The following is a 25,428-nucleotide window of genomic DNA, read 5'->3' as shown; positions in this document are numbered from 1 at the left end:
TTCCGCACCACAAGGGTCATAGACGGGGGTTTAATTTGAATTGGCAGTCATCCAATTGTAGGGCAGTTTTACCGTAGTTCATACTGCTGAACATTTACTTGTAATGTATTTATATTCCAGAAAAAAATGGTATTACTAAGTCGTAGGAGACATAACAGGCTAATGAAAAGCCACCTTGTTTTACCAACTCCTGGAAGTTTGTTTGAATTGTCAAAGTAGGGGCCAATGGCATGGTGCCAAAGTCAACACAAACAGGAAACTGGATAGACACCACCAAAAAAGTATTTGAAAAAAACGTAAAAATAACAGTAGATGTTTACGTTTACCCTTATAATCAGTTTTGTAAATAAAGACAATCATGTTTTTTTTATCTAAAGTGATACAGAAGAAAAAGGACAGAGTAGAGATGAATATAAATATTTGCTCTTAAAGGGTCCCTGACTATAGAGACGATACCATGAGTGACATGGTGTCCTTTCCAGGAAAGCCTTGGAATGACTCATATGTCAAATCTCATATGAACGAATGAGTGGGTGATATTTCAGAACCACCACTCACGATTAACAGGCATGAGATCATCGAATGTCTCTTGTCTAAATTTAAAAACAACAACTATTTGTAATTGTAGCCTCAAATTTACCAAAAGGAAATTAAATAAAGCTGAAGACTAATGTGATACGAGTACTGTTAATGTTACATAATGTATCTCATTATTAGTGTAAGGGCTAATTTGAGGTCTATCCCAGCTGAGCGAAAAGCGGGGTGGACCCTAATGTTGTCGCTTGCAGATTGCAGGAAACAATGGAGAAAGTTACACTTACACCTATTAACAATTCATCCCCTTAGTGTGTGTCCAATTAGAGTAGGAAGTCATAGATCAGGGGTAGGGAACCTATGGCTCTGGAGCCATATGTGGCTCTTTTGATGGGTGTATATGGCTCTTCGCGAACATGTGTGGTAAAATATGGGAACCGCTAGTGAGAGACTTAACTGTGTCGCCGAAACTATCTCTAGCACATTTTTAAATCATATTTTTTCTTCATTAGACTCTTCTGCATGCATCCTCTCATTGATACTCATTGATTAGCAACAGTGAAATAATGTTCTCAAAAGAATCCAGTCTTTTTTTTTTACTTTCAAAGTAGTGAAATGAATAATAAATGCTCACATTTTCATGTATTTTTACTTTTAAATTCTGAGTATGGCTCTCAAGGAATAATGTTTAAAAATATCAATTGTTTATGGCTCTCTTCGTCAAAAAGGTTCCTGACCCCCTGTAATAGACCCATCGAAAACTGACACAAAAATGTTAACCACAAGGCTATTTGTGAATGTGTATGTAAAGAAAAAAGTGTCTTACTAAGTTTGAAAACACATTACATAACAGCAGTCAGGGGGATGAATACCAAAGTGAGGGCATGAGATATATATACTATAAAAAAAGAAATCACATTACTGTATAAAATGCATTAATTGCAATATACATTACAAAGTCAAATGAATATGATGCACATTCAGATTGAAGGCGATAAATCATTGCACACATTAAAGCAACATTTAGGAAATGCCTGCAATCTCTCTCTGTCTCAGCCCAGAGACACACTTGTCTCTAGATATAGTTTCATGTTATAACTGCAAGTTATATGAGCCTGACTTTCTCTAATGACAACACACGTTCTTTCTCTGAAACCAGTTTATATAGGTCCATTTTTTTCACATAAAATGAAAACCTTTCATTTAGAAATCTGTTCACACTTGCATTCACACTGTCAGGAAATTGACCCTTGCTGCCTGAGCTGAAGTCAGGGAAGTGAATAACATTCCTGATGACTTGTTGGAATCTCGTCAACATTTGTGTGTCTTTGCCAGTTGACGGGGGGCTACAACTTGTGGCTCCAGAACTACATAAGGCTCTTTCCTCCTTCTGCTTTGGCTCTTTTTACGGTGAAATGTGACTTAAAATTTGTTGATTATTGTGCTACTGTATCATATATACACATCACAAGCATGGATGTGGTTATTAGTTAATTGTATACTTCAAGCCAGGGGTGTCAGACACGGGTTGGTTTGCGGGACCATTTTAAATATAATATTTCGATTTTTTTTTAATAAATGGATTAAAAGAACTGGATCAAAAGCCCTGAATATTCAGTTTTTTTATAGATCTAAAACAATGTTTATTTTAGCTTTTTTTTTAAATATATTTTAAGATTTTACAAAATGATTTTTGAACGAAAAACAGAAAAAAATGATTAAAAATGTCAATTATTAATTTAAAATGGGGAAAATCAGGAAATTTAATATACATCTATACTCTTCATTTTAATTTGATCCTAAAACAGAAAGTCGGCACTCATGATTTACTTTCCTGGGCCACACAAAGTGATGCGGCGAGCCATATTTGGCCCCCGGGCCGCCACTTTGACACCTGTGCTCTAAGTTAAACCATCAATATGGAACGGAATGCTTTTAATGTCGTTATACAAGTATAATGAGATTTAAATCTTCACCACAAAGTGCACAAATAACTACAACAAATAAATAATCAATAAATATCAATAAATAAATAAATAATAGCATAGCTGACCTGTGGCTTATAGTTTGGACACCTTCGCTTTAGTGTTTTTATAGCTAAATTTTCTTAGTTTTTCTTTGTGGTAGACTAGTATGAGACAGGCTCTTTCAGTTTGCACTTGAGTCAGATATTCATCCCCCTGACCCAAATGAATTTTGTCAGGTCAGCACTAAAGTAGCTACCACTAAGTTCGAATTGGGGCCGGGGTTTCCTGAGTGTGTCACTGCACCTGGAAAGAATACATAGATCTGATATTGTGTGGAAGTTCCTTTCTGAGAAAAAGGTCTTCACCGAAAATGGCTGACATAAACTGAGGAGCTGCAGCAGCAGATGCTGTGAAACCTGAGCTGGCTTCTCTTTATCGGAGGCGTTTGTTGATTGCATCCACTAGTTAAAAATAGGGTGAAAGTAAAGTAAGAGGTGTATTTTCCATGCAATCCTTCTCCTTAGAAGACGGCGCAGAATGAAACAGCTGCCGATCTTGTCTAATGCTGTCTTCAGTTTATTCTTGGCCGTTTTGGGGAATCCATATGTTTGATTGTTTTTCCCCCACCCCCGTTTCTTCCCTATAGTGGTGAATAAAAGAGTTTGACAAGACTGAAAAAAAGAAGCAGTCTTATCAGGCAGCTGCAGATTGTTGTTATGCAACTGAACAACTTGACAGTTGAATGTTGGCTTCAAGTACATAACTAGATTTGTTCAGGTGATAAAAGCAGTGCTTATTTCATGCAATACACAAAAATCATAAATGTATTCTGTGCCAACATTTTATCAATCATTTTCGGCACTACTTGCCCACATCAGAGTCACAGGGTGCTGTAGCCTTTCCCAGCTGACTTTGGGTGAAAGGCGCATTACAGCCTAGACTGGTCACCAATCAGTTGTTGGGTACACAATGATAGACAACCATTCACACTCACAATCACATCGTCTCTGAGTGGGAGTCGATCCTAACCTACCTGCACCAAAGTCAAGTAGACAAACAAGTTAAATACAGGTTGGTCCACCTGTGTGGAGTTTGCATGTTCTCCCCAGGCTTGCATGGGTTTTCTCCGGGTACTCCGGTTTCCTCCCACATTCCAAAGACATGCACGGTAGGCTGATTGGACACTCTAAATTACCCCTAGGTATGGGTGTGAGTCCGAATGGTTGTCCATCTCCTTGTGCCCTGCGATTGGCTGGTCACCGTTTCAGGGTGTCCCCCGCCTCTGGCCCGAAGTCAGCTGGGATAGGCTCCAGCACCCCAGTGAGGATAAAGCGGTTAGGAAAATGAGATGAGACTTACATTCTCAGAGTTGGGATTTAAAAAAAAAAAAAGATTATGGACTGTCCCATATTGTAAAAACATAATTATTAAATTTGCTAGTGATGTGTCATTTGAAGTGTTTTTTAATCGTCACAAGAGGCATCAGAAACAAACCATAATTTTAGCGAAACCTTGACTAAATTGACAACTTGAAGAAATAACGTTCTATTTGGTATGTATGTATAGTAGAAAGTGTTTCATCCCATAGGAGGTCAAAACGGTGCCCCGTGCGTAGACCAAACACTCATATTTCCTGAAACGACGACATGTGTTATGCAAGCTATGACAAGATGATGTGGTGGTCCAAGTTCTCAAGTAACCGTGCGCAAACACAGCTAACATTTCTGGCTAAGTAGAACAGAACTTATTCACAATACAGAATATTGTGAAAAATCCAAACTCAAAAATTAACATCTTATCTAAATAGGCACTAGTAAGAAAGCAAAATTTAACAAGTTCTCGAGATAAATTCAGTACAATTATAATACTTGGCATCTGTATACACATCCAATATCAAAAGCTACTTAAATAAACTTAGTGTTACTGAAGACATGAATGTAATCATGCATATTTGCTTTTTCCACTGCTTAAAGCATTTTACCCGTCTCAAGTTGTAGTAGTAGCAGATGAAAATTATGTAAAAATGAGTACAGAATACATTCCAAATGTTCATTGCTTGTTGAAAAGCAAAATGTTATAGTTTTTTCTTCTTTTTTTTAAACGGATTGTAGTGTATTTAGAAACAGAATTAGTGGTTGTTTCACGGATTTGTTCTTGTACTAACAAGTCAAGTGCTTAATCCCTACTTCCTTTTAAACGTCTGACTTGTGGCAAAAAGAAACATTGTGGGTCTATACAAATAATGTCTCCCCGCATATCAACAAACTGAACTAAAACAGCAATAATGATTTTTTTTTTTGGTCAAAAACCCAGCAGTGTCTGGGAAGTCAGCACATATGCAGCCAATGTTATATTTAGATACTTTCAAGTGATCGCAGTATAATATGATTTCGGAATTTTAAAAACTAAACCCACCTTTTACTACAACTTTTTTTAACTTTGTACTTTTATTATAAAATATGTATTGTGAGAATTTGCCTTTGAGGTGATACTTGTTATGGTATTTTCAGTTGCCTGACTTGAATGGCTGGATATGTGCATTCCCTAGTTTCACCTTTAGAGCAAACTACTACATTTTAGACCATGTTTTTGTTGTATGCCGCCAGTATTTTTGCCTCAAGGCAGGAAATGGAATGCAATAAAAATTTAGAATATTCAAAACGAAAGGAGATGAAAAGTTAATTTAGATCAGCATTTATTCTGACAGAAGCTCACCCCATGGGGATTTACATTGATTACAAAGTAGGACCTTGCCAAGTGGCAAGAGAGAGAGAACAGCCTTAATAAAATACATTCAGTTATGAGAATTGACATGCATAAAAAGTATAAACCCACATAGCGACAAAGAGAAATAAAATAGGGTTATTTTAAACGAAAGCTAAAACCAGTCAAAAACGCTTAATTTTTGAAAACCCTTAACATCGGAAATTAAATATTGCCCCAAAAATTATTAATGAAAGAAATGCAAAAACGCCACACAAAATGATCTATTTGTCAAAGGGTAAGGCCAATTTCTAAAGTTGCATGTAGTGCTCGCTCTGGGCAGCAGTGTTCCTTGCGATAACAAAAACATGTAACACGTAGTAACACTGCTGAAAAAGTGCCGGCCAATCATAAAAAGGCCAAATTTGTAACGACAAAACAAAGTGATAACATGTTTCTACATTCATTTTAAAAGCAAAACTAAAAAGGGAGAATTTTTACTTTGACATTATTCACTTGCGATACAAAAACATTTGTTTTCTCTAAACTAACAACGCATGGCTATCCATGGCTATCCACCTCGATATAAAAATAAGAATCAATGTACAAATTGGGATTTAGCTGTACAACAATATAATACATTTAGAACTCAAATCTATTAAGATACATGCAAATAAGTTGTTTTGATTCTAAAAGAAGTCTTTGGAAAACAGATTTTGACCATCTAATCATTTGTTTTCAACGGCATTCAGAATCATGCGTTGTGCTACGACATACAGATTCTGTTCCCCCTCCCAGTTCTACGGTATCAAACGTTTCCAGTGTTATTTGAAGTAAATGGTACAACCAGTACCTTTTTTTTTTTACAAGAAATGGCTTCAAGGCTCCTGAACAAGTACTCACTGGTTAAGGAATACTCAACTGTTTTTACAGTTCTGCATCACTGAACTACCCAAACTCAACAGTTTCTAACAACCTTGGCTTTCTGTTTGAGAAGAATGCATTCACATTATGAATATGTTTACATAACTGGTTATAGATGAGCAAAAGAACAATCCAAAATCTTTATTTTTTTTGGGTACCTTTTTCTTTAAATACTGACAGCTACAATGCAACGTGAAACAATATGGTTGTTCACAAAACACAGCAACTATATGGAAATGTCAACACAACCTAACTTTGTCAAATCCAATTATTTCAGTGATTGCCTTTTAAGGTGGTTTCAGAAGTGAAAAATGATATACCGCAAAAAAAAAAAAAAAAAAAGGACCTGTAGAAAATTGCGACACGATGGTTGTAATGGAATTTTAAACATGTTTGTTATTCGTCGGTTGAACAAAGTTGGTATTCCTTTCCTTTGTTGTGGAGATGGTCAAAAAGTGTTGCATGCGAACTATAGTCTAGGGACTACATTTGAATCTGACAAGGAAGTATACTTACTAATGTCATAAAATATATTTCTACAAATATGTACAAATCCAAAATTTGTTACACATCAACAATTGATAAACTCTTTTCCAAATGGAAATCATTTTAAAAGGCTGTGCTCCTGTCCAATGCAAAAATGCTTGATTAGCTGAAAACAAGGCTCAGTAATTATTGGATGTTTTTAATCAATCACATTAAAGGCTATACTGGTTAATGATTAGTTAGCTATCATAAACAAACTAAGATGAATTTCTGATTGTAGAAGGAAGCTGATTAAACAAAAAGGGAAAGGACAGGTGCTAAGGGGTTCGGGGGAAATATTGCCAATGTTGCCCTGTACAGTATGTGATAGAAATTCACAGCTTCTGTCCAGATACTATTGACAATGTTAAGCTCCTGCTGTCAAAGGCCGACCCTAACCTCACGACGAGCAGACAAGCATGTCTACTTCCTGTGAAGGGTCACGTTTTTTTTGCCTTTGAGGCCCCTCAGCAGCTGGTTGTCTCCAGTAACTGCTTAGATACCGCACGATCTTCGCTATCTTCAGCGGTCCTCTCTTCCGTAAGACGGTTTTCCACTTTTTTGACCTTGTACACATCCAACTTGTCGGGCAGAACCCCACTGTTGAAAAGCGTGGCCGTGAGCCAAGAGATGAGCGGGATGGCGATCAGCGAGCAGATCACAATCACAGTGCGGAAGGGGAAGAACTGGGTCATGGTTCCCTCGGCATTCCGCCGTAGACCGGGGAAGTGGATGACGGGTGCGAGGCCGACGAGGGGCTCGCCGCTCATGAGCCTCAGGCAAATTCCTAATAAGAAGCCCGCAGTGGCGCCATAGGCATTTGAACTCTGGAAGAAAAGCACGCAGACCAGCTGAGGGAACATGATGGTGTAGGACATGTCCACACCCACAATCCAGAAGACCAGCACACTGTTATCCAAGAAGGTGAGACCAGTGCCAGCGATACCGACAGCCACCACTGAGATACGAATCACCCACTGCATCTCACGGTCTGATGCCTGAGACAAGAGAGACACACACACGCGTGTTCAAAATGTGATTTTGATTGCAGGACCATCTACTGTCGTGGCACAATCAGAACAGATGGACCGAAATAGGAAACTCTTAAGGACCTAAGAAAAGGGCCATGTCAAATATGACCAAACGACGATAATATTAACTAAGAGCTGGGCAAGAATGATGACTCGGAGGCTTTGTTCAAATCATTTGTAACACGTCTTTTGATATGGTATGTAGTCGAATCAAAATTGTTCCTATTCAACCTGGGTCTCATAATAAATCGGGTACGAAACTGATGTCTCTGCAACAATAATTCGATCTAAACTTGACACCGCCAATAGAAATGCATCACCATTGTTCGATGATTACAAATAGACGCAAATGGGTCACGGGGAGTGAAGTCCCATGAGAAATCCTTTTGACTCTTGATATTGCACTTGAAGCCACATCAGGCAAGAAAAAAAAATTGCTCCGGTAGCATAAAATTCTCAAAACTTGACGGCTGACACTCCCCCCCCCCCCCAAAAAAAAAAAACTCCCGTAAACACTGCAAGACATTAAGGGATATGTTCAAAAAAATCTAATTGGGCATCACGCCCTGTAGTGTGAAACTAGGCTATTGATATTTTGGTGTGTATGAAGGACTGAAAATTGTCCTATAAAATCTCATGCATGGATTGTTAGTGACTGTACATTGTGTACTGTGTAGTAGGTGTGGTATGCATAGTGCCGCTTAATCAACTATGACTTCCCAACCCTCAAATAATTAACTGTAGGTGGAAAACATGCCTGGTATACTACTCCAGGTGAAATGAAAGTAAATTTGAGGCTTTTTAAAGTGTTTTTGGCTCTGTATTGTGTGAAAATTGAGAGAACTCAATTTGGCCTGGAAAAAATCTTTCATCTCTTCAAATATCCTTCATTACTATTGACATGAATGATAAGTTAGGGAAATATGATTGATTCTAAGCATTGTCAGTCTGAGGTTAACTTGAAATTTGAACATTCTAAGGTTATCTAACTTAAGCATTGCTGGCCATCTCACCTCCTTCCTGATTATGTTCTTGTAGATGTTGGAAGAGAACAACGATGCGGACGATAACAGGGCTGAGTCCATAGAGGACATGACAGCGGCAGCCACAGCTCCAATACCGATGATTGACACATAGGTGGGCGTGAGGTATTGCAGGGAAATAGGGAGGATAGAACCTGCTTCGCCTTTATCATATGGGGTTGGCAGTCCATACTTTGTTGAGTTCCAATCTACAGAATTGAAAATTCAATAAATATCTACAAATGCCAGTTTCTACTGTATTGACATCAATATTCGTCCAATGAAGTTTTACCAGTGGATGCAGCAACAGCTCCCACCAACACAGAGGGAATACCCAACACTAGGCAGAAGGCTGCAGAGGCAAAGCATGTTATCTGAGCCTGGGTGTAAGATGAAGCCGACAGGATCCTCTGGTAGAACGCTTGGTAGGCCAAACCACCGAGAGCCTATGACAAAAGTAAACATAACAAATTATGCTTGTCGTTTTCCACTTTCAAGGAAGTTAACTTGAAGCTACTTTTGAAATAGAAGTCATAAAACCCAGCCTCTCTTCAGGTATTTTTACTCTTCACTGTGTAATTCTGAAGGCTGTGGTGTTAAACATACAACCCACAAGCCAGAGGCGGCCCACTTGGGGGTCTGATCCGGCCCGCGGGTGTGTTCTGTAGCTCAATCGTACTGTACATACAGAATTAAATGCTTGATACAATAGTCCCCTCCCAGTCAAATTGGATGGGACCTCTATCACCATCAATGGCAGCCATTAAGTTAGTAGCTATTCATGGCTAAAAATAAACTGGGCCGGCCCATATGAGGACGTTTAAGGGTCTGCATAACTCACCAGCAGCATGAAGTCGTCAAACCACTTGCCGGCTTCATCAAGATTCACCTTGCCGATCCAGGGGGCCTGGTAGGCACTGGTGTAGGCAGTCAGCGAAATGTCCATAGAGTGAGGGTTGGTACACAGGAAAGGGACACACACCCACTGTGTCAACAAACACAACATTAAGATGATGTAATATGCACCCAGAGGAGAACATTACAAGTTTGAGTGGAAATTAGCTGTCCGACATATCATGATCAGCTGTTTCTGATGTCTTATGACATTCACTAGTTTACTACTACACTAGAAGACAAATTGTCCCTTTTGGCAGATATTTTTGCCCATTGGTTTGATTTACTGCAGTGAAAAAGGTTGACAGTATTGAAAACAAACGCTACTATACTGGAACCCATCCAATCTTGACAATCCGATACCCCAAAAATAACCAAATAACCAATATATATACCGAGCATTAGAATGGGTATGCCTACATATTCACTGCTATATAGTCTGCCATATCGCCCATTTTTGTGATCACTCTAAATTAATGACATGTACACACAACCAGAGACTCCAAGAGTACAAATGCATACATAGCATGATATTAATGCCGAGATATTTAGAGTGCCCCGGATAGTATCGTTCCAAAAAATATGAACTGTTTGGGTCAATTATTGAATGAAATCATCTTATCCATTCAATAACCTACATCAGCATTAGTTTTAAGAATCCGCAATATAATATTTAATAAATGGTTGGAATAGATCATTGAATTGTTTAGTGTAATGGTAGTTTTTTTTTTTACACTTATACACAAATATATTGGTTATCAGCCTTCTCTAACTACTAATTAACGGTGTCGGTCCTAAGAAAAATCCTATTGGTCGATCTCTAATTCACATGTAGGCCATCTCGTTATTAACTTAATATTCAGCTCCGAATTGAAAATGAGGGAATGAAAATATTTTTGACAAAATGGCAACATACAATGCAACACTTAATGCTCAGTAACCAACAGGGAGTAAAGTTTTCCAGGGTCAAGATTCTACATACCAGACTGATAAAGATGAGGATGAGCTGGATCACATCTGTGTAAGCCACAGAGTAAAGCCCTCCCAAGAGTGTGTAGATAATTGCAACCACGGCCGAGATGATAATGGAATAGGCGTAAGAAAGGTCCAGGATCACACTCATTGTTCCAGCTGGAACAACACAACATGGTAATGAGCCACCGATAGCACGGTTGGGGCAACATTTGCACATTCATTTATTACTGGAGATACATGCATCATATTTCTGTGATGGTTCAAGCTATCATTATGTTCTCAAGCTCTCTTTTGCTATTAAAGCTTTTTTTCCCCACAGACAAGCATTTACATGCATACATTTTAAATGAGCCATGAAATTGATGTATTTGGCCTTATTATTTAATTATGTTGGAGGTGGATAAATATCACATTTCAAAATAACATAACATAGCAATGCTTTAATAGTTATCTAAGTCAATACATATACATTTGGGTAGAGACAGTTTTGTATTAAACATCTTAAAAACAAGTTCAAAATGAACTAAGATTTCTTTTTAGTGCTAACCCAGAACCTACAGGCAACAATAAGACCACATTAAATGAAAATCAAAGTGCTTAGAGGGATCGGTTTGTATACTTCCGCAAGAGGTACCTACCAAAATTTCAGATTACTTAATAATTAATGGAGTAGCAATTTTAATTCCGCATTTAAAAAAATGCTTGAAGATTGTGGCGCATATCCTTAGAATATATCTACCAGGTCTCATTCTGATCTGTCCACAAGTAATGAAGAATCAATTTATAATATTCTAATTCCCCGTGAGAAAATTAAATCCAGCTCCAGGGATTGATTCATGTACATTTCTATTTCTTTTTGTATTTGATTTAGATTAGTGGACAAATAATGGATTGGCAATTTTAAATAAATGTAATTAATAAAACAAATCTCTGATGGAGAAATATGTACACATGCCTACAATATACCTACCAAATTTCATTCGTATCCCTCAACGAAAAATGGAGGTGCAATTTTAGTGAGTGTCCTACCCAAGAAAAACAACAATATAGTAGGCGAGTTTTTGAGCACTTCCTCCGGACGGACGGACGTAAGTGGAAATGAAGCTGTAATATTAAAAACAAAACCAGAAGAACAAAAGCAGCCTATTGATTGTGACACCAAAAAACCCTTCATACGATCATCTGTACAAATGCAAAACATGTAAAAAAGAGGAGTTGTACAGGTAATGAAACGATTAATCATGAGTATGTACATATAAATGAGTGAGATAGACATCTTGTTACTCAAACAATGCAAGCAAAACGTCACTACCTTTACTGTCTCTTCTCCCACATTGCCAGGATTCACCCAGCCGCAGCCTGCAGCCACACCTCAACAATGCCCTTAAACAGAGAAGTGTCAGATCTGCACCATCTATTGGCACTTACCACCCACTGACCTACCATGCCCACCCCTAACTGACCCACCATGCCCACCCCTAACTGACCCCAACTTTTGCGAAGCACTTTCTCCCATTTTTATGTTAAACTGTTTTGACTCCTACGTTCTGAAACGTTCTTGTCCCTACTCAACCACCCCATGTAATGTTGCATTAGTAATATTAGTTTATTAGTATTTACACACCTATGGATCCCTTGCCTATTGACCTTTACATACTGACACTATTCACACTTGGCACTAAAAGGCCACAATGTGCTAGGTGAGCTCAGTGCAAAAATGTAAAGACACTGCACTCCACCCATATTCACATGTGGTGCGTGACATAACAATGAAATGCTGGGTGACAAGTCACCAGACTGTCACTTCATATTTCAAAACATTTTCTGCTTCGATCTAAGTTCCTTTGTGCAAATTATTATATACTATACTGTGAAAATGAAACCAAAATGTTCTAAATGTACGCAGATTTTAGGAAACATCTCACAAGGAAAAAGCTGCCTTCTTTGCAGGGCAGTGGGGTTTAACTTTAAATTGCATGACACTATTTTATTACCAACAGTCATAGTTACGTCTTCAATTTGTATACAGGAAGGAAAGCTTAGGGAAAAAAATTGGTCAACTATTATCACGCAATTCACCCAGTGAATTAAAATATCTAAGCTATGGTTGGCCATGAAAGAACATTGCCTGGACGTTTAAGCATTTCTGCTTGGTATGCTTTGCAGTTTTAACGGCATATCCTTTATCTCTTGTGCTTTAAGTTGTGCCCTTCACGGGAGCGCTAAATTTAGGATAGAAAACCGGGGGCCTCATTGGCTGCACTAGGGTAGGCCATAGAAAGGCCTGCTTAAATAGATGTTTTTAGATCCTCTCCCTACCAAGTAACACAGCCGACAAGGCCTAGAAAGGCATACAAACGCCTGTCACGATGATTACTATATCGACCAATATGTAAAGCGGGCAATAAATTTATTTTCAGGACGTCATACATTACAAATGAATTTTATAAGTCAAGTAGGTTTCTGCGGGTAGCCTGAGACCACCCACAGTGGACATTATGGTTCAGATCCATCTGATCCAAGTGTCTACAGAGATAGTTAGTATTGCTGATATATGAAAGTTGAATATTTGAGGTAGAAGGTTAATCAAATTGCTACATCTAATTTTTAATCACTCACATACACATTATACATTCATACACATACATACATAAACACATACATTTACATACACACATACATATATACACAGACATGCACACACTATATATATATATATATATATATATATATATATATATATATATATATATATATATATATATATATATATATATATATATATATATATATATATATATATATATATATATATATATATATATATATATATATATATATATATATATATATATATATATATATATATATATATATATATATATACATACATAACATACACATATACATACACACACATGCATACATACATACATACACATAAATTTATACAGACACATACATATATACATACACACACATATTATATTAGAAGGAAAAACTTAATATTTCTAAATGTATAGTCCTGAAAAGACAAATCCCATGGTATGAGATTGGTACCAGTTTCCTTCCCCCTAAAATTTTGACTGTACCTGTACTGTTGATGATGTAAAAGCACATAGCTGTAAAAGTTTTAATACCTATAAAAGTTTGAATATTTTTCACACTGAAACAGTACACAAAAAAGTGTATGTTGATTAGTGTAAAAGTTTTTTATGGCACCTTGAGCCAAAAGCTGATCTTATCTGGATTATAACACTAAATTTGCATCTGCCTAATAACTAACCGGTGATCTATTTAAGTTTTGCAAACATAAAGGAGTGAGGGCTACACCCAGTGGATAAAAAGATTTAAATAGTATTGATAAGAATGTATCAGAAAATTCCTATTTACCCTTGCTTTTATACCATAAATGGCTCAAGCACCAATTTCACATGTATAAAGATTACACACACGTGACGGTATGTAAAGGCATGTATCATTGAACCAATCAGTCAAAGATTAGAACAAGTCTCTCATAATAGGAACAACCTGGTTTGAATAATTCATCACCTTTCACAATCAACAGGCTGCTCGATGTCTAACCCCCTTTTTCAAATACCACTGGAAAAGAAGACATCATTAAAAACACACACGCAAAAACATATAAAGACACACACATGCTCGCTCTCACATGAGCACATTCACACTGTACGGAATTGCAATTACAGCCACCATAACACCCAGACAGAAGACGGCAACATACAGCATGAAGAAATAACATTACAAAATGATTAAATTGCAAACAATGCATAACAAATACTATGTAAGAGGCACTCAAGGATTAGCTTAAAGCCGAGGATGCTCCGATTTGGTTTATACTGAAAATTCTGATGCGTATGAGTAAAGATCTGCTTTTTTATTTTTAAAGAACAGAACATTTAGGGTGAGGGCAAATGGTAAAAAAGGTTAATTTAAAAACACTACACTACATTAACACACTACACTAACACTACATTAAAATTGCATTGATTACATAAAACCTAGTTAAATAATATCAATAATATAGATTTGTTGCTCAGTATGCAGGAATATTGGTCATTTTTTCTTTCCAATAATATTAAGATTTAAAAAAAACAACTAAAATTACAATGCTACACAATAGAAATAAATAAAGTACATTTACTTTGGCTCGAACCCAAGCTGTCCCAGTATTATTTCAGAGTTCTGGTAAGATAGCCAAAATACCTTAAACAAGACTTACAGGGTTTAGTCATTGCCTTTCTGTGTAGTAGTATTCCCTGAACAGAGATTTTAATGCTTGCATCTTGTGAGCATTATTATGTGATAGATGCATTTTTAATTGCAAATAAAATAATTATAAGTGGCCGGTGGATCGGAGCATCTCTACTTATAGCTGCCCCTCAAAAGTTTGGGATCACCGATAATACATTGATGAAAGTAAAAGAACACTTGGAATATTTATGATCAATTTAGAGAATCTAATCTAGCATACTTTATTGCCAACAGTATTTGGTTACCTGCCTTGGAGTAACATCCCTTTTGTAATCTATAGTTTAAAGCAGGAGTCGACAACCCAAACTGTCGAAAAAGCCTTTTTATCTGTATTAACCTACCATCAAAATAGCTAAAAAAAATACATTTGCATTCATGATTAAATGTTTTTTTCCTCAGAAAATTGTTCCATAAAAATTGCAATAGCAAGATATTCAATAATGCTGAGGCAATCAGTGCTGTTTTTTCCACTAGACAGAATTTTTTCTGACAAAAAGTAATCCTGCGAGGGTCATGTAATGGGCGTGTGTGTGTTGCTTATGAGATTTGACAAAGGAATTCAGATTCTTCAGTAAGCAAAACATGTCAGGCTCTTTTCATACATTGTTTTTAGGAGAACACTCGAATAAGTCAAGAATTGACCAGCTATATATACAGTCGGAGAACCAATCGAAAGGTGTCTTTTTGGCCATTCAATCTAATGGCGCTGTAAAGCACACTGTGCAGCATTGCCAGAGCCACTGCCCATATCTCAGCCGTCTTTAAGGTGCCATTAGTGTAAAGAGCTAAGCTGTACATAGTAGATAGTGAATTCATCACATGGATAGGTGTTTTGTTAAAGAAATAAGAATAGTGCGCCTGAATGGTTCTGCTTACTAAAGGGAATCAAGATTAGTTTACTATCTCGTCCCAGAGCCGCAGGGTGGAGATGAACTATTCTAGTCTTTAGAACCACGCAAGAGAACACATTTGCAATCCAAACCTAGTAATCGAAATCATGTTTGTCCGCACAAATGCGTCAAAAGTTCCTATACAGACTGCTAATCTATGTCTAACGCCTGCCAAAAAACTCAAGATTAGAAATGGGATGTCACATTCATAAGCAAGTCAAGTGGCATGAAAGTAAATACTTTTGGCAATAGAGTTTTTGGCCTTTAATCTGCTCAATACTTACAATGCAAGAGAAAAAATGGCAACCGACTGCCAGTACTGAAGAACCCTAGAAAATCATATCCAGTGCATTTCATATCATATCATCTCACATATCTAGTGAAAATTATTTTTGTCAAGATTTGGGATTAGTAATACATAGTAACACTGTTCTCGCTATTGATTTTGGATAGTATTGGTTGTTAACTGGAAAACACCTCGTCTCATAAAATCCTGGTTTTCTATGATTCTAAACTTTTGCCGAGTATTGTGCTCAACATGTTTTATTCATGTATATTTAAACATTTAAGTGTCTTGATTCTCATTAAACAACAACATGAGTTGACCTTATAATATGAATTGCTGTCCTGGATTTATGTTGGGTAGGCCTAACTACTGAGAGAACTAGGCTACTTATAAATTAGATAACAAGAACATTTATAGATAAATTCTGCATGCATATGCAATATCAACAAGAGCAGAGGTATAACAGCAGAATTACAACAATTCACATTTGAGGACCACTTTGTCAATGATATGGACTAACTAAAGGTACATAGATACCTGGATTAGATTAGTGTTTCTATGGATATCCAATTGACTATTATATCATTTTTGCGTTTATATTATCAAATCATTTATGTTTTAGTTTTATATGTATTCCTTAGATTTGTTTATGTCTGCATAAAGCATGCACAAATAATCAACACAGTTCTGGCACATGAAGGAACTCACCCAGGCTGACAAGTGTGCGTGCCACCCATAGCACATCAGCAACCAGTGCAGGAAGAATTAGAGCATTGCTTACGAAGTTCCCATACTTCTTCTGGAAAGGGTCCATCATTGTCACGTACTTGTTCTTTCTCATTGGTTTTGCAAAGAAAAAGCCCCCTGGAAAATAGAGGAATGTTTGTCTAAATAAAACTTTTAGATATTAGAAGACTGAAAAGCATTAAACAGCAAGGTGGGGCATCCAGGAGAATGTGGACATGAAGAAAATCAACACTAAGCTGAACACATTAATATGCATAGCCAACATCCGCCAAGAACAGAGCAAGGCTTATATTAGTTGCTTTCTCATATATTTCACATGATGCCAGTCATTATGCCCTTTTGCAAATGTGTATTTCTCAGTGATTAGAGGTCTCTTTAGTTCAAGTCACCACATCGCACCTGTCTACTCATATTACCAACCACAACTAATTTCACTTGCTATTTTTAACCAAAGCAACACTTTTATAGGGTTGCCCAGTAAGATAGACTTGGCCTACAGAAGCTGTCAGTGGCCAACAACACTATGATTCAATTCAGTCGTTAAGACTGTTGTTAGAACATTGTGGTTGTTTGTTGAAATTTACACTCAACTGGTTTTATCCTATTGCAATATGTTGTAAAATGTATAATTCTGATCTATTCTAAAGAAGCCAACTTGACATTAGAAGTCCACCCCCCCTTAAAACCCCCAAACTTCAGATCAAGTTACATTTACATAGGGGAGCATAGCAGTTACATAATGAACAGCAGGACATGCTTCCAATAGGATCTAACTTTACTGGTATTTCCTGTTGCTTGCCAGTGTGCATTTCAGACCCTTCATACTTATGCACAACCAAATCTATCATAAGATGAGAAAACAAGAGTTTAGGTATTCTTAACAGTGTTTTTGTCGTACTCACCTAAAAAGAATGTAACAACATAAGGCACGGGCATCAGAGCCCACACTGCTCCTAATGTTGGGTTGTAGGTGGCTTCAGCTATACCCAGGATAAATCCTCCTCCTACCCATGTTGCTGTAGGAACAGTTTTTTTTTTTATGAAGAGTCAGTTGGTTTGTTTTCCTCAATGATTATTAAGCTCCAACTTTTTTTTTTTTTTTACCTGTAAGAGTGAAGATTCCAACAAGTAAGGTGATTTTACGACCAGCCAGTAGTGTGATCTCCAGCCCATCTCCTTTCCACTTCTTCTCTTCCTTCTTGGAACGCATAGAAGCCCAAATGCCTGTTCCCAGGATCAAAATGTAGAAGCCTGCCATCACCACCAGACCCGGCACATTCAAAGCCATGGTTGATATCTGTTGGACAAGAAAGGGCCATGAAAAAAAAAGATAAAGACAATGTCACTGAAAAAAACAATCCATTTTATCTGCACAACTGCGTAACCCTTGTTTCAACATGGCTAAAGAAATATTGTGACTCCTGTATGCACATTGTGTTTTTTATGACTACTATCGTAGAATCCTAAACAAGGTCAACATTTTCAAGTGACTGAAAGTCCTGGAAACTATATACATTTCCCAAATGAAATACGACCATAATTTGCATGGGGGGAAAAACAAGACTGGACATGAACTAAGGAAACAAACAAGGTTTAGCCACGACTCAAGTTACACTGCCAAAGAATGTATGGATGTTCACTTGAGGTGGTTTTGAGAGTGGGGAAATAGAGGAAATGTTTGTCAACGGGAAGAACTGAAAAATGCAAGCCAAGAAGAGTATGCACTGCCTGTGTGTCTGTATAGGCATGTATTTATGTGAGTGAATACATTGAAGGAATGTATGAGGTGCATGGATGGTTGCCAAAGTCAACAAATGCCATAAAACTCACTAATATGGCTCGTGAAATCCAAGTGTATATGTTCTGCTATTATTCGTAGCACACAATGCAAAATTCAGAACTGTACGTAAACAGAAAATGATTAACGTATTTTCTTTTACTTTTTTCCCCAGTTTGGCCAGAGCCTTCAACTACTACTCAAGCGCAACTTATCATATTTACTTGAATAGAAGCCGCATTTTAAGGCAATTTTAAGGGTGCAGCTTATATTCGGGTTTGGCTTATATGCGAGTAAAATACGTTTTTTTCCCTTATGACAACCAAAAGTCTGTTGATTGTCTTAGGCTATATTTATCTGAAAAAAAACTTGTTAAAAGTTCCTTAGTTAGCCAGTTGTTTTCCATTTCACTATTGTTACTCCAAAATAATGAAACTTATCCGACTTCTACATAAATTCAGTGTATTTGAATGGAACAATACTTTTTACTAAAGCTTATTCACTTATGTGTAGTATGTGTTAATTTGCATGAAGGTTTTTATAAGGTGACCTACAGCTAATTAATTTATTCATCTTCTGAACCGCTTATCCTCACAAGGATCTGGTGCTGGAGCCTATTCCAGCAAACAACAGACTGTAGACAGTCTACACCCTGAAGTGGTTTACAGTCACATAATAGCCAAACAACTATTTACTCTTATACATACGAACAATTCAGAGTAATCATCCTTACTGGCAATACAATTGGCAACACAATTCATAGTTAAATTTGAGCCCAACCTGCTTAAATGCAAGTTTGGCCTAAATAGTCTTACAGGATGTATAGCGCTATATGACGGCAAGTCAAACCATTAATTTGAGCTTTCCAGGTTTGTTTGGGCTTTACTGTCCACTTATTAAATGTAGTAAAATTTTATAATGAACATGAGCTGAGAACGGGCGCTTGTGTTTCTAATAACGATAACTACATGCCCACTCTACGTTGGGTCGTCAGCATACATAACTGCTGAGCTTTGTCGGTAGCCCAGGAAAAATAAAAGGAGATTGCTTAACGTTCACTCCTTGAGAAGTAGATCTAAGAGCAATGTGGAGTATCCCTGCTAGAAGTTTTTGTGGTTCTCAAAATTAAAACAAGTACATATAGATGATTGCAGATGGTTAGGCTAAAACCGCCTTGTATGTATTCAAGTTATTTCACATTGTGAGGCCTGGGTACCGTCAGGGGGATTGAACCTATTTTGAAGTTGACAGGAAAGGGACTCCCCTTATATGCCTCCCTCCCTTGCTGTCCCATTCCACTTCACTCTTAAGACACAACTTGGCCAGTCATTGTGGATCGTTCATCATTTCTCACTGGGACTGGATATACTTATGTTTCAGTCTTCTTGAAATATAATACAGAAAAGTACTGCCTAAAGAATTTCAAGTGATTTATTCCCATTTTATTTGTCATCTTGCCACACTTTTTGCATCTTTAAAGTGCTGAAAAAAATCAAGTCTGGATTTAATTTAAGTTGGATAACTCCTATATTTGCATTCTACAGCGAATCATGAAAGCATCTGAAGATGCCAAGTTAATTTCTAACACACGAGGAGGAAAGAACTCGCTGAAACTCGCTGAAATAAAAAGTTTGAATATTGTTAATTAATCATGCCTCTTGTCAACATAATCACCCTCAGCTTGTGTAAAATTTCTTTTGGTCTATTTTCATGCAATGAATACTTCCAATAAATTGGGCTGTGGTTTGTTAATATAGATGTATTTAGAATAATTATGAAAATAAGCGGTTTTATTAGTGTGCTACGTTGTTAAATATGCTTATCAGCAGTCACAGGAACCCTAGCTGTGAGAAGACTGAGCTATAGGCAAACACCAAATTTTAAGCATTACATTTATGGTTTTTACACCTTTGCCGTCACACAGTAAACGTTTACCACTTATAAACGTATGGCTTCCAGGCAGCTGCTGGCTCTCACGTGTAATGCGTCAGTACACACACGTGAGATACCGTAAATGGCTCTATAGTGTACTACTGTTTCTGTGCTCAATTTCGGTACCAAACTGTGGGTCAACCCTGCATGTTTATCTTAGATTTTAATATAGCTAATGGAAGTGTAAAAAGACAGGAAATTATGAAAATTATGATTGGCTCTATAGTTTAGGAGTTAAAATGAATAAACTTTTGCTTTTGTTGCGACACTACTGGCATCATTCAACAACTATGCACAAAAAAACCAACGATGCTCAAGTAGTGTCAAATAAAACTCATGATTAGGAATGTCACTCACTTCCACCTTATATGCAATAAAAATGTCAAGTGTTGAAGCAGATCAAGTTTCAATTAATTATTACGATTTTATCTGCTAGCATTATCAAGTTTAGAAATTGCAAATTCAGATACAGACATTTACATTTTAGTGCTTGAGCATGCAGCACTTATTTTGTCAACAGACTTTACAGTGAAAGCGAAACACATGATACTGTAAGATATAAGACACTTATTAAAAGGAGAAAAATATTTAGTTCCCCATTTTTTAACCGCCATAATAGGAAAATGAAAAGGGAAGGTTTTCTCAGTTTAATTTTTAGAATATGTTTTAGAAACTGAACATTTTCAACAAAAATAGAAAAACATCGTTATTTACGGATTTAAAATAAATCAATTGGTTATTGAGTGGGATATTTATGTTAAAAAATACCTATTGACAGCATTTGACGTCCAATCTATTTCAACAGACAAGAGCTGGAAGCGATAAGATTGGCAGCCAAGGGGTTAACATATGTAGGTCACATTATTGTATTTTAATAAATTCACACACATATACATACATATATACATACATATATACATCCATACATACATACATATATACATATATACATACATATATACATACATACATATATACATATATATATACATACACATATATACCTACATACATATATTCCTACCTACCCACATATACACACACACATACACACACACATGCATAAATATGAATAATACATAATTCAGTTCGAAAGGGTTAAAGTTACACCATCAGGCTAACCGCACAAGTAAGGTGCTATCATGAATTCCTTAGTGTTGAAGGCCGTAACCGCAGGACTGCAATACGATTGGCTGCTGCATCCAGTAAATTCTTCTGGCACTGGTTACTACAAATCTGATTAACATTACCCCAAGAAAGCCATAATCAAAATGAATGTATTTTTTTGTAAATGTGATTGAGCAATATAGGACAGGACCTCCAGTTATTTTGTCAAGAGAAATTTCAAAAAAAAAAGTCTACACAAAAAAAAGCAACATGGCTCTTCATGATACAATCATTGATAAAGCCACTTTGGGTTGTAGCATATGACATCAGAACTATTGAAGTGCAAAAAACAGAGGGTGAGTGAGCTGGATTCAAGTATAGAAAGAGTCCACTGTAAATTTTGAGCTCGGTATAGTGTCTGTAAATTGAGGGTCTTTCCCCCCCAGAGAAGTAGCAATTGGACATGCAGTATATAATATTGACAGTACATACACTAAATATTTGACTTCACCTACTGACATTTTAAAATATTGCATCAGAGGGTAACCTTCGGCAGAATTTGGCTAATGGACAGCTGGCATCGCCTGTATTTATTGCCAATGTAACTGGTGTAACTTTAGACATGAGGACACTCTGTCTAAATAAGCCATGTCCTCGGCTACAGGTGCAGAAGTGTGACTTGGCAAAGCTCATCTATTACTATCTATGAATACCTTTCTCCTTAGCCACACATCTCTATTTCCCTGCCTCTCAGTACTTTTCCGCTTCCAACTCGCCACTTCTCACTCACTAAGCCTGCAATGGTTTGGATAGGCTGTCCTAAACTGTCATCAGCCTTTGGGAGACCAACTTGATGCAAAGAATTAGGTTCACATTCACGTCTAACTGTAAGCATCTGCTCCTTGTTAAAGCTTTATTGAAATAGGACTGTGTGCCTGAACAACATTTTCTTTACAGGAATAGAACTAAGGCCATATGGAGTGAAGAAATAATAATACAAAAAAACTTTCTCACATCTTTCACCTCAACTTTTTCAATGAGACTGAAGGGAAAGTCTAAACCAAAAAAACGTATTTGTCTAGATTGGGATCATTTTTTCTTCAACAAAGCTTCCATTGATGGCGATATATATAATATATTATATAATGGTTAATGTAGACCAGACATGGGTGCGCTAATCGAAAAATCGCTATGTAGGGTCACCCCTATTACAACTATTTTTCTTTCAGTGCGGACTCCTAGAAGGAAGAGTGGCTTCCGCTTATGAGTTTCAACGTAGATTTTCACATTGTATGAACATAAAAAAAATAGCGGAAAAAATGTAAAATGGTGAATTAGCAATAAGTGAAGACGTGATAAACGAGGGATTACTGTATATATTATATATAATATCTCAACTGGGGACTGACAGCAGTTCACTCCTAGTCAAAATAGATTTGACGTCTATTGTCGTCAATGGCAGCTATTGAGTTAAATAATCTTTGAAAAAGTCCGTTTTGAATCAAGACAGTCAGTAAAACAATATTAAATGCTTTGATTTCAACACATCTGGACTCTTGCCCACATTTGTGAAAGCCCAACTAATATGAAAATACAAAATTCAATTCACAGGACAATAACCTCAGTCTTAGTGAGACTTTTTATGAGTAATTGTAGTTTTAAAATTATCAGTGAAAGCTATTTTGGAGCATCGGTATGTGCGCTGACTCAACTTGAGAAGAAATGTAACGCAAACATAAGTGGAGTCGCCATGACCATGCACTAAGTTAACAATTGCAACGCAATAAATAAATAAAACAAGAAAAAAATGATACATACCCAAAAAGTCTTTAGACTGAACCACTCAGGCTTTTGTGATGATGGATGGATGGAAGAGAGATGCTATTCTTACAGGTCACAGAATACACCAGATGATTCCAAAATCAGAGGAAAAAAGTGCAGTGGAATGGTGTCACAAACTGCTTTAAAAAAAGACAAATATTAAAACCAACTCAATCGAAGTTGTCAGTGCAAATTAGGGAAAGAAAACACAACTGGACGTTGAAGATCACTACTAAGGCCGACATCAACGAAGGAAGCTGGAACTCTCTCGAAGCCGCACGCTGTATTTTTTTATTTTTATTAAAGCTGTCCGGGGGGCGTCACCAAGTGGCAAAAGTGGGAAAGGGAGGGCGACAGGACGGTCCAACAGCTGATTGGTGACTGGCCAGAAACGCCAGTCTACGGACAATTAGCTCCGCCCACCGTACATAGTCAAGCCCCGCCCACGTGTAAACTGCATCCATATGGGGATTGGAGATGGATTTGCTTGATGGAATGACACTGGCGCACATTATGATCATTTTATTAACCTCATACTCTCTTGCTGCCAGCCCACCTACCAAAACTTGTTTGAAATATATTTTATTGGGGGCTGGGAGGTGCTAATAATTAAAAGTATCTGTCACTAAATCATATTATAAGCAATTCTCACCTATCTGTTGTTTCACAGTGAGCAAAGAATAGCTAAGAGTTTGTCACCCCCACTGTATATAAGAGAAAACATGTCTTCCAGACTGCCAACTGGGTTGCCCCCTTTTCAGTTTGATTGGTGCGTACTGTGTAAGTGTGGGTGCCTCTTTGGTCAAGACTACCACAAAGCTCTCCTTGTTCCTCCCCATATGGTTTAGTACATGAAGTGTTGAGTAAATCACATGGGTAGACCCTTTCCAGCAGCAGCATAGGAAAGTGTTCGAGAACGAATGGTACTCTTGCAAGCAAATATCTCCTATTACAAGCACAAATCGTTTGTCTTTTGCCCTTTTAAGTCATTATAGCACTCAATGTACTGTTTCCTTTATTATTCCATTATTATGTTGACTACTTATTTACTACTTTACTACTTTAAATCTCATTATACTTGTATAATGACAGTAAAAGCATTCAGTTCAATTCAATTCATTCAACTAGGTATAAAAACCTAACTTAATATTAAGTGTCTAGACATATTTTGAAAGTTTTTTTTTTTTATCAGGGGTGGCGAACACGTGGCTCTTGAGCTGCCTGAAGCTCCCGGCCAAAATGAACAAAGAATCAATGAATCAATGAATCAATGAATCAATAAATCAATGAATCAATGAAACAATTAATGAATCAATGAATCAATGAATCAATGAATCAATGAATCAATGAATCAATGAATCAATGAATCAATGAATCAATGAATCAATGAATCAATGAATCAATGAAACAATGAAACAATGAATCAATGAATCAATTAATCAATTAATCAATTAATCAATTAATCAATGAAACAATGAATCAAAGAATGAATCAATGAATGAATCAATGAATCGATGAATTATTCAATGAATTAATCAATGAATTAATCAATGAATTAACGAACGAACAAAATGTAGTCGGATCACAACCTCCAAAAGGGACTAAAAATGGAAATAAGCCCTTGGCTACAATCTTACATATTTATATGTATATGTTCTAACATGAATATGAATATGTTCATTGATATGTCCTTTCCTTTATGAAATAAATCAAGCTTAACTCAAGCTCAGACAACACCCACTGAAAGTATAACGCCTCCTACCATCAGTAGGTTACCATGGGTAACCAGAAAATACTGAGGCATTTACTTGTTTTAGCCATAAAAAGTCAGATGTACTCACATTTTGATTATATTCCTTAATGTGTAAAATTGTTGCCAACTACAGCCACCATTTGTTGTCGGAAAGGCGCGTTGACGTACTAGTAAAGCAGACAATTAACTATAGATGATCTAGTTTCGTTACCAAGTAGGATGTCACTAGATATCCGTTTAATTTGGCTACCCCAATTTTCAAATA

General features: G+C 36.8%; 1 protein-coding gene across 6 annotated transcripts; it reads right to left on the bottom strand.

The window, feature by feature from the left end:
• Nucleotides 1-6,254: 6,254 nt before the first annotated feature.
• LOC144197936 (high affinity choline transporter 1-like) lies at nucleotides 6,255-25,419 on the bottom strand. 6 transcript variants are annotated; one of them, XM_077718676.1, is made up of 10 exons: nucleotides 25,252-25,419; nucleotides 23,408-23,547; nucleotides 17,878-18,070; nucleotides 17,676-17,789; nucleotides 16,735-16,890; nucleotides 10,583-10,731; nucleotides 9,548-9,691; nucleotides 8,999-9,152; nucleotides 8,698-8,915; nucleotides 6,255-7,651 (listed from the first exon to the last, which is right to left on the bottom strand). In XM_077718676.1, exons 3-10 carry the CDS (start codon nucleotides 18,059-18,061, stop codon nucleotides 7,121-7,123), a joined length of 1,650 nt encoding a protein of 549 aa, XP_077574802.1. In that variant the 5' UTR covers nucleotides 18,062-18,070; nucleotides 23,408-23,547; nucleotides 25,252-25,419; the 3' UTR covers nucleotides 6,255-7,120. The 6 variants fall into 6 exon arrangements, with proteins under 6 accessions (XP_077574802.1, XP_077574803.1, XP_077574805.1 ...); XM_077718677.1 differs by having other exon boundaries at nucleotides 23,408-23,550; nucleotides 25,252-25,416; XM_077718679.1 differs by having other exon boundaries at nucleotides 23,408-23,470; nucleotides 25,252-25,411.
• Nucleotides 25,420-25,428: the final 9 nt, after the last annotated feature.

Source organism: Stigmatopora nigra, chromosome 6, assembly GCF_051989575.1.
Source record: "Stigmatopora nigra isolate UIUO_SnigA chromosome 6, RoL_Snig_1.1, whole genome shotgun sequence".
NCBI lineage: Eukaryota > Metazoa > Chordata > Actinopteri > Syngnathiformes > Syngnathidae > Stigmatopora > Stigmatopora nigra.
This window is presented reverse-complemented; position numbering and strand designations above follow the sequence as displayed.

What these genes read in the sequence shown, in the direction of transcription:
- LOC144197936 (XM_077718676.1), bottom strand. Translation starts at nt 18,061, where the DNA reads ATGGCTTTGAATGTGCCGGGTCTGGTGGTGATGGCAGGCTTCTACATT. An exon ending in TGTTGTTACATTCTTTTTAG is followed by an intron (nt 16,891 to 17,675) that starts GTGAGTACGACA and finishes TCTATTTTCCAG; the next exon opens with GGGGCTTTTTCTTTGCAAAA. An exon ending in AGCTGTTGCTGCATCCACTG is followed by an intron (nt 8,916 to 8,998) that starts GTAAAACTTCAT and finishes TCAATTCTGTAG; the next exon opens with ATTGGAACTCAACAAAGTAT.